Source organism: Lepidochelys olivacea (genome assembly GCF_965140295.1).
Source record: "Lepidochelys olivacea isolate rLepOli2 genome assembly, chromosome: 7".
In the NCBI taxonomy this organism is placed as follows: domain Eukaryota; kingdom Metazoa; phylum Chordata; order Testudines; family Cheloniidae; genus Lepidochelys; species Lepidochelys olivacea.
Genome location: NC_140417.1, coordinates 86,373,555 through 86,383,364, shown reverse-complemented (window position 1 = coordinate 86,383,364; position 9,810 = coordinate 86,373,555). Strand labels below are relative to the sequence as shown.

Sequence of the window (9,810 nt, the reverse complement as noted above, 5' to 3'; positions counted from 1 at the left end):
TTTAGAAACAAAAACGCAAATTAAAAACACAAACTATTTTCTCTTTTATTTCCAAAAGTGGTCCACAACTCAAGATTTTTTTAATTCTTGTGGTTGTCAATTTATCGCGGTGTTGTGAGCCTATAGCGCCCACCCTGTGCTTACGCTCCTGCCTCCAGCTGTTTAACTCCCGGTGCACCATCACTTCCCCCCTGGACAGAGTCTGCGCCTCGCTCTCCTCCCTTTAGCCCCGGCCCCAGAGCAGCGGGGAAGACGCTGTCATTAGGTCTGAGGCCTGGCTTCCGCAGATGGGACCGAGCATGCTCAGTAACAGCCGCGACACAAAAGTGCGTCAGGCAGCGGAAGCGCGGCCCCAATGTGGGATCACACCGGCCCGGTGCTGCGGCCCGCAACGCCTCGCTGAGTCTCGGGAGGAGGCACAGGGCAGGGACACGTGGGCAGCGGCCAGTCCCGCTTCCTACGGGGAAGTCCCAGGGACGGCCAGTCCCTGCGAGCGGCCAGCCCGCCGTTCCAACGCGAAACCTCCTGTGGGCGGGGCCGTGGCCGCAACAGCTAAAGGCTGCGGGATTGAGTTGCTCTGCCTGCCTCAACTGCGCGTCTTTGCGGCAGTTCCGGACCTGGCCGTAAAGCAGCGCGGGTCGCAGACGTAGCGCGCGCGCTAAACTCGGCCTGCGAAGGAGGCGCCGGCGGCGGGATGGGGCTGCTGGAGCAGTGCGAGGCGGCGTTCGGCGCCGCCGACCTCTATCAAGTGCTGGGCGTCAGGCGGGAGGCCGCGGGGGACGAGATCCGCCGCGGCTACCACAGGGTCTCGCTGCGGGTCCATCCGGACCGCGCGGCCCCGGACCGCAAGGAGGAGGCGACCCGGCGCTTCCAGGTGAGCTGCGGCGCAGCCGGAGCTCGGCGGGCGCAGCGCCTGGGGCGGCAGCGGCTTGTGGGCGGCGTCCTGAATCCCCCGCAGCAAAGGCTGCTTCTGTTGGCTGCCGAGGGGGAGGGGGAGACTGAGCCGCGAGAAGGGGAGCGCGCCGCTGCTTGGAGCGACTCGTTGCGGAGGGTGACGGTTGTTTCCTCAGCTCCTAGGCAAGGTGTACGCGGTACTGAGCGACCAGGACCAGCGGGCGCTGTACGACGAGCAGGGGATTGTAGATGAGGAGTCAGACGCACTGAGCCGGGACCGCAACTGGGAGGAATACTGGAGACTGCTCTTCAAGAAGGTAGGGGCTGTCGGAGTGAGCCAGGGGAATTCTCAGCACTGCGACTGGGGGAGTCCCAGATCTAGTGCTCCTAGGAGGGAGGATGTGTCGGGAATTGCTAGATCATGGTCTCTGCAGCTGGTGCATGCTGGAAAAGTGCTGCAGCCCTGGTGAAGGGGAACTTGTTTTCTTTCTAGCTATCTACCATATCTGCTCTAGTGTTGTAAAGCGCTGGGCAGTTGCTAATTCTATTGCTCTACCATTCTCTCACTAGAAGGGAAAACCTATAATGGCAGCAGGCCGTAAAAGAGACACAGTTTGGGAATATTTTAATGACGTTCCTCTACCTGTGGGTAAGACAGGCATATGTGCAAAATGCAAACAGTGCAACAAACAAATGCAAAGCCTGGTTGGCTGAATGAAACAACATCATGAGAAGTGTTCCTTCTCAGGAGGAGGCTGTGCTGAAGATGATGAAAGGAACATGTCTGAACATTCAGGATCTTCAGGTTGGTAAACTTTTTTATTTCATACTCCTTTCTTAAGGGCTGCCTGTCTTCCTTCTGGGCTATTCTTGAATTCTCATGTTAGAGCAAAAAAATATAGTTGTTAGTTGAGAGGGTACTATCATTTTAGATGCAGTTGTGATAAAAAATAAATAGTTGAAATAGGCAGATCTTCCTTTTACAATTTCACCTTTAAAGTAGTGCTTGGTGTCAGTGGATGCAATGAGTAATATTAAGTGATCAGTATGGGAATAATAAATAACTGCATTGACTGACTTATTTTGTTTAGGAGAATCCACCCTCAACATACAGGATTCTGAAGACTATCCACCTTCAAGATCACCATCATTTTCTATAGTTTCAGTTATCTGCCAATGATATTGTTTCAGTTCCATCATGTATGTCACATAGCTGCAGTATATCACCTGTAGTGTAAAAAAAAAAAAAAAAAAAAACTCCATCGTCCAGAAACAACCATAGATAAATTTGTGATAAAAACCAGCAGATTACAAAAAGAGCTAATTGATGAAAAAATTGCCCGGTTTGTTTATGCAACAAACTCTCCTTTCCGTATGATTGAGAACCCACACTTCATTAACATGGTGCAGTCATTAAGACCAAGATACAGTCCACCCAACAGAGCAGATGTCACAGGCAAATTGCTGGATAAAGTGTATGAAAGAGAAATCGAGCAGTGTGCAACAGGTCTAGAGGGTGAAATTGTTAACTTGAGTCTTGATGGGTGGAGCAGTGTCCACAATGATCCTGTTGTATGTGCTTGTGTGACAACAGAAGAAGGGAATGTCTTCCTTACAGAAACAATTGATACATCAGGAAATGCACAAACAGCAGAATACTTACAAGAAGTAGCAGTAAAATCTATAATAAACTGAAAAAAAATTCAAATGTCTAGTATGCAGCTTGGTCACAGACCTTGTTGCCAATGTATCCAAGATGAGAAGAAATTTAGAAGAGAGTGAAGAGATTCCGAAGCTAATAACATACGGTTGCAGTGCTCATTTGATGCACCTCCTAGCCAAAGACTTCAGTGTTCCAGAAAGAAAGGCTAATGTTTTTGAAATTGCAGAATACTTCCATAACAACCACTTTGCAGTAGCTGCTCTGAAAAAAGCGGGAGGAACCAAGCTAACTCTCCCACAAGACGTGCGGTGGAACTCAGTAGTGGACTGTTTTGAGCACTATATCAAGAACTGGCCTAATCTGATGACAGTTTGTGAACAAAATAGTGAAAAAATAGATGGCATTTTACAGCCAAAGTTCTCAACATTGGGCTTAAAAGAAATGTTGAAGACATGCTGAGTATTCTGAAGCCTATTTCTGTAGTTTTGAACAAAATGCAGGGAAATAGCTGTTTTATTGCTGATGCTGTTGAAATTTGGAAGGAACTGAGTGAGATCTTAAAAAGAGAAATATGCAGTGACAGAGTTAAATTACAAGCATTAAAAAAAAGAATGGGACAAGCACTATCTCCAGCTCACTTTCTTGCAAATATTCTCAATACTCGGTACCAGGGTCAAACCTTAACGGCTGAAGAAGAGGAGGTGGCTATGACATGGACATCCAGCAATCATCCCTCCATAATGCCAACTATAATAAACTTCAGAGCTAAGGGTGAACCATTCAAGAAATATATGTTTGATGATGATGTTTTAAAGAAAGTCACACCAGTGAACTGGTGGAAGTCACTTAAGCACTTGGATTCAGAGACCGTTGAAGTGATAATCTCACTTTTAACAGCAGTGGCTTCTTCTGCTGGTGTAGAAAGAATATTTTCTTCCTTTGGACTAATTCATTCCAAATTGAGAAATCGTTTGGGACCTGAAAAAGTAGGAAAGCTTGTTTTTTCTTTTCCAGATTATGAACAAACAGGAAAATGAAGGTGAAGATGACTGAGTTCGCTGCAGAAGCCAATATTTTAAGTTTCTCATGTTGACCTGGCTGACGTAGTCGATTTAATTTTTTTAATAAATATTTAACTATTTTAGTTCAAAACAATTTTAACAAAAACAAACCTGATTTAAAAGAACTAAATTCAAAAATTCATATGTTTGTTTTGTTAAAATATTATATATTTGCAGTTGAAGAAAAAAATCCAGAATACAGAATGTTGTTGTTAAAACAATTTAAATGTCTGTCTGGTGGTGATTTCCTCCTAATACAGCATGGCAAGAAAACCCTCCGAATATTAGTGACTAACCTGTTGAATTGGAGATAGTTCACCTCCCAATGACTTCATAAATATCTGCTTCAATCACCTTTGATAAATGAAATAACCAAACAATCATTCATTTTCTGATATAGCTGTAAAACTAATCTGAAAAGTCTTCAAAATAAATCACTTTAAAAATGTGTAGTGTGTACCTCTATCTCTGAGTTGTGAAGAATATGTATTAAGGTTAACAGCCAACAAGAATGCACTTTTATGTAGAAATCCATGATTAAATCGAGCCTTCCTGACTAGTGATGTAAATCAAATCCACCCTGCTCTAGCTGAATTAAAACATGTCACTGATCACTTGGGAATATGTTCATCTACCTCAATAAAATGCTTCAGGTGTAAAACAAGAGCAAAGTGATGGTTAGGGCTCTAGAAGAGACCTAGAAGAAGATAGTGGGCAGAAAACTTTCCGTTGGCTTTACATAGGCTCACTAGATTGCCTTCACCAAGGCTCAGACAACAGTGGCTTACTGCAATGAGCTTACCGTGTGCTTTGCCCCAAATCTGATCAATCTAAAACTGCAGTGGTGTCAAAGGAGAGGGCAAACACACAGTCTTCTCTCAGGCATCCTTGATAATACTAGTTATTTCAATGGGCTTTTATCATGAGATGCTGGTGATGCAAAAGTCAGTTGTAGTTAAATTCCTTCTGGAGATAGCCTGGAGGCTGATGCTCTTTATTCGTTCTCTTCAACTTGAATGTGTAGTTGATTTTAAGGGGAGCAGTGGGGGCAAAAAATCTAACTGGCTTCAAGACTCAGTTTGATAAGTTTATGGAGTGGATGGTATGATGGGACAGCCTACAGTGGCATGTGGCCCATTGGCGACTGCCAGTAGCAAAAATACCCATTGGCCAGAGATGGGATGCTAGATGGGGAGGTCTCTGAGTTACTGCAGATAATTCTTTCCCAGGTATCTGCCTGGTGCATCTTGCCCACGTGCTCAGGGTCTAACTGAAACCCATATTTGGGGTCAGGAAGGAGTTTTACACCAGGTCAGATTGGCAGAGACCACCTTCCTTTGCAGCATGGGACATGGGTCACTTGCAGGTTTAAACTAGTGTAAACGGTGAATTCTTTGTAACTTTGGGTAGAGTCCTTCCTAAAGAACTCCCATTACTGGCGAATAACTTTCATTTCCCTTTTTAGAATAATTTTAACATCAAATTTTGGGCTGGAAAACTTGAATGTGTCTCTAAATTTCTTTTCTAATCGGACTTTGAGAATTTGCCTTCTGTGGTAAATAAATCTTGTAATTCATGAAGTTTTACTTAATTTTTAAAATTTCAGATCACCATAAAAGATATTGAAGACTTTGAAAAGAAGTACAAAGGTTCAGAAGAAGAGCTGGCTGACGTTAAAGCAGCTTATAAAGATTTCAAGGGAGACATAGACAAAATTATGGAATCTGTGCTGTGTGTTGATTATACAGATGAGCCAAGAATAAGGAAGATTATACAGCAAGCCATTGACTCTGGAGAAGTTCCATCCTACAAAGTCTTTGTAAAAGAGTCTAAGCAAAAAATGAATGCAAGGAAAAGGAGGGTATGTTGCTGCACATGCAAGAGGTCAAAGGGGAAAATTATTCAATATTTACACTTGGCAGGAAGTATTCTTTTCAAATCCATGTAAACTGTGCCTCACTTTACTTACAAATTCTCTGCCCATTGGAAAAACATAGGATGAGTTTTATAAAGACAGGACTGAGACACCATCATGAATTGCTGGACTTAAAGTTTGAATCTGAGTCTAGAAACTTTCTATTTTGTCTTTTCAACAGTAACTAAGGCTTTGTCTACACTAGCACTTTTGTTTGCAAAACTTTTGTCACTCAGAGGTGTGGAAAAAAACCAACCCCTGATTGACATAAGTTTCATCAACAAAAGCGCCAGTGTGGACAGCACTGTGTTGGCAGGAGATGTTCTCCTGCTGACATAATTATTGCCAGTCATTGGGGGGTGGTTTAATTATGCCGGCAGGAGAGCTCTTTCCCACCAGTGTAGAGTGGCTACACAGGCGACCTTACAGTGGCGCAGTGCAGCTGTGCCGCTGTAAGGTCTGTAGTGTAGATACAGCCTTAGTTTTTCAAATATCATGTCATTTAATTGCAGTCTGTTTGCTGCTAAGGGTTTCAGTGCAATAATAGGCACTTGTATATTACTTTCTGTTTACATTTCATGTGTTTGAATACCACACCCACTTTGCTAACAGCTTATCAAAGTTCAAAAATTGGAGCAGATCAGTGTCTCTTGACTGACCCAAATCTAACAGGACAATGTTAGGCCAAAAACTGACTTCTGGAATCCTACTATATATTTATTCTTTATACCAGACAGTTCATGCATCAATTTTATTGATAGTTGAATGATAAAAGTTGTTAAAATTCAGATGTGAAGAAGCAAAAACATGGTAGGATTTCCTAATAGCAGAACCAGTATTGGACATTTGTTTAATGCAGACAACACTTTAAGGCCAAACAACTTTGAACAAATATCTTTTTCCACTAGAGTTTTTTGCTACTTTGCTCCTCTGGTTTGTATTTAGACACAAAAGGAATTATTCAATGACTGTTGTAATAAAACTTTGATCAAATAACCTGCTGTTTGTTTTCGTCTAAGCAGCTAGTTACTATTTCAGGCTCAAGAAGAAGCTAAAGAGGCAGAAAAGACCAGGGAGGAACTCGGTCTTGGTGATGGGGAAGATGACTTGAAAGCACTAATTCAAGTAAGATTTGAGGATCTCTGTAGAGAAGGCATTTTTATGTCTTTGACTTCAGATAGTTGTTACCTTTTGGTGTCCAAATGCCAATAGGCTAATATGCTTACAGATTATTGCATATTGGAAAAAAAAAATCTACTGGAGATTAGAATGAGTCCTAGTGTTGAATTTTATGCCTTTCATTTAGTCTTCAGAAGGCTCTGATTAACGCTGAATATGATGCAAAATTTTATTTAATAAATTCACTTACACTAAGATAACCTGGTTCACTGTAGTTATACTTATTCTGGTCCCAAATAAACCATGAAAGTTTAGATTAGGAACCTAGAAATTGCTATACTAAATAGATACTACAGTAAAGGAGCCATTGGTGTGTTTGCAGTCCCTGATGGGTGTAGACAGGAATGTTCTTCATTGGCTTCGTTCTTTACTCCCTGAAAGATTTCACAGGTCATGTGGTGGTAGTCTGCCCTGAGGTCTCTATCCTGTTGGGTACCATAAGGAACTAGTCTGTCATCCCTTATTCAATGTGCATGTGAGGCCACTCGCTAGTGAGATGTGTCGAAGTGTTTTTATGCTGATAACACCTACCTTTATATAGGTAGCTTGTCCATCCCAGAGCATGTTGTCAAGTAGGCAAATTTGGGCTCTGAGTAAGGGCAAGAAAGCTAAGTTTGAATCCTGAGAATATTAGCGATTATGAAGTTTGAAAGATGCAACTTGTAGTTAGCAGAGATTTTATAATTTCCTCCAATTACAAATGAAGGCCAGACATCCTCACAGGTCATATCTTGAGGGATGTAGTTAAATTCTCAGCTGTTTTTAAAGGACAAAAGAGCATCTACAACCAAGTTGGCTTTTTACTATCTGTGTCTGGCCAGGAGCTTGCATTCTTTTTTTTTTTTTTTTTCTGAGGTGGACCATGCTGCTATGATCTGTGCTTCTGTCTCCTGTAGGTAGGACAGCTACAGTGCAGTCTACATGAGGTTACACCTTAAATTTATTTAAAATCTGAAGCTATGAAGAATGTAGCTATGAAGAATGTAGTTAAGTGAAGGGTCTTGCTGTGAACACATGATATCTGTACTCCCAAGAGCTTTAGTGGCTGCTTAATGTTTTCCAGGTGGAGTTTAAGGTATTGATTTTTACCTATAAAGTTCAGTGGCCTGCTTCTCGGAAGTGCTGAGCACCCACTAGTCCATTGAAGTCCAATGAGAACTGCATGCTCAGCCCCTTCGAAAAGCAAGCTGTAACTGACCTGAGATTTTTCTGTTTGAGGAATTGCGTTACTCCCCATGCCATACTGTCGCTGTTGAGGCTGATGGAGGTGCCTGAGTTTGACTTTGCGCTCCCTCTGTATATGTGAGTGCGCTTCTGACAAAGGGTGTTGCATGAAGAACCCTTGACTTTGGAATTCACTGCATCTGTTCTCCCTGCCTTGATCTGAAATAGCCTGAATCTGCTGATCTTCCCTGTATGCAGCAAGGCCCATCTGAATAGGCATTTAGCGAACACTGAGGTGGCTATGGGAGGGATGGTTTGCTTTGGAAGGGGATGTGAAGATGCTAATTTGAATTATGCTTGCTGATATGTTTGTAGGGGTGGAGGAGGAAATGTGCTGCTGTTTACGTTATATTTTTGAATTGTACCTATTTTAGTTAATGGCAAGAGAATCTCTTATGCTGTATTTGTATAAACAAATTAGATCCCTAGATCATTTTTCCTTTCCAGAATATAGTTCTGGTCTGTTACCTCCTTCTAGGAACCCGCGCTTATTGTCAATCAGTAAATATTTTTGTTGCCCTTTTGTAGCCTTGCTTAACATTTATTTTTAGATATTAAATTAAGGTGGACCACAGATTTTTACATAATTATAGGTTTCAGAGTAGCAGCCATATTAGTCTGTATCCGCAAAAAGAACAAGAGTACTTGTGGCACCTTAGAGACTAATTACATTACTAATCATTACACATATTGAATCTATTTCCTTAAGTATCCTCACACCTTCTTGTCAACTGTCTAAATGGGCCATCTTGATCATCACTACAAAAGTTTTTTTCTCCTGCTGATAATAGCTCATCTTAACTAATTAGCCTCTCACAGTTTGTATGGTAACTTCCAGCTTATCTGTATGTGTGTATATATATATCTTACTATATGTTCCATTCTGTGAATCCGATGAAGTGGGCTGTAGCCCACGAAAGCTTATGGTCTAATAAATTTGTTAATCTCTAAGGTGCCACAAGTACTCCTGTTCTTTTTACATAATAGTAATACATCTTCCATATTCTCAACATCTTATTTAACTATACAGAGTATTCTAATGAAGTTGGATCTCACAATGACTTTTTGGTAAATAGATTTCTCATTCATTTTATAGAGCAGAAATAAAGATAGAAAAAAAGAAATAGATGACTTTCTGGCTCAGATGGAAGCAAAGTATGGAAACAATTCCAAAAAAGGAAGAAAGAAAACAGCACCCAAGAAGGCAAAGAAATAATTATCTATTGACTTTCTAGCCTTTGTCAATCCACAAATGAACACCTAAGTTCCAGTGAATCTCTGCAACCTTCCTGACTTCCAGTGTAGAGCACATGCGCATCGGTGCATTGTGGCTGGGAAGATATGATAGCAAGTGAGATGAAAACGAACTTTTTGGTGACACTATTTTAAATCTTCTCCTCCTAAATTTTAGTTAGGATTAAATAGGTTATTGGATTACCATTGTGCCCCAGATAAGGGTTGTAAATTTACTATTTGGATCTATGTCTTTCAAAATTTGAATTGTGGAAGCACATCAAAACCCATATGGTGAGATTGCTGGTGGCAAAACAATGTAACTTAACAGGATTGTCTTTAAAATGTTGGTCTGTGTGGCCTGTTACCTGAATATCTTATTTTCTAGTTCTGTTCATGCTTACCAGTATCTTCTGTAATACCCTGTTGCTCTTCTTATGGTCTTTGCACTTCTGATAAGCAGGGCAAGAGTTTTTCAAATATTTGTGGTTTTATTAAAGATATTTTTGAAAACTAGCTTTAATAAAAGTTTTTTGCAAAACTGCAGTACTCGTTTTTTCACCCCCATGTTTTTGCAAGTGTTTTTATAGATGTCTAAAATAGAACAGTAATAATGAAATTGACTATCTGTTCAAACACCT

At 41.4% G+C, this 9,810-nt stretch overlaps 1 protein-coding gene across 3 annotated transcripts; it reads left to right on the top strand.

The window, feature by feature from the left end:
• The first annotated feature begins 148 nt into the window (after nt 1–148).
• Nucleotides 149–9,710, top strand: DNAJC9 (DnaJ heat shock protein family (Hsp40) member C9). Of its 3 annotated transcripts, none has more exons than XR_014712408.1 (6): nt 149–874; nt 1,071–1,211; nt 1,643–1,699; nt 5,225–5,479; nt 6,556–6,658; nt 9,033–9,710. XR_014712408.1 is itself a non-coding variant. In XM_084633956.1 (6 exons), exons 1-6 carry the CDS (start codon nt 695–697, stop codon nt 9,150–9,152), a joined length of 840 nt encoding a protein of 279 aa, XP_084490082.1. In that variant the 5' UTR covers nt 183–694; the 3' UTR covers nt 9,153–9,710. The 3 variants fall into 3 exon arrangements, 2 of the variants coding, with proteins under 2 accessions (XP_084490082.1, XP_084490083.1); XM_084633956.1 differs by having other exon boundaries at nt 183–874; nt 6,572–6,658; XM_084633957.1 differs by lacking the exon at nt 1,643–1,699 and having other exon boundaries at nt 297–874; nt 6,572–6,658.
• Nucleotides 9,711–9,810: the final 100 nt, after the last annotated feature.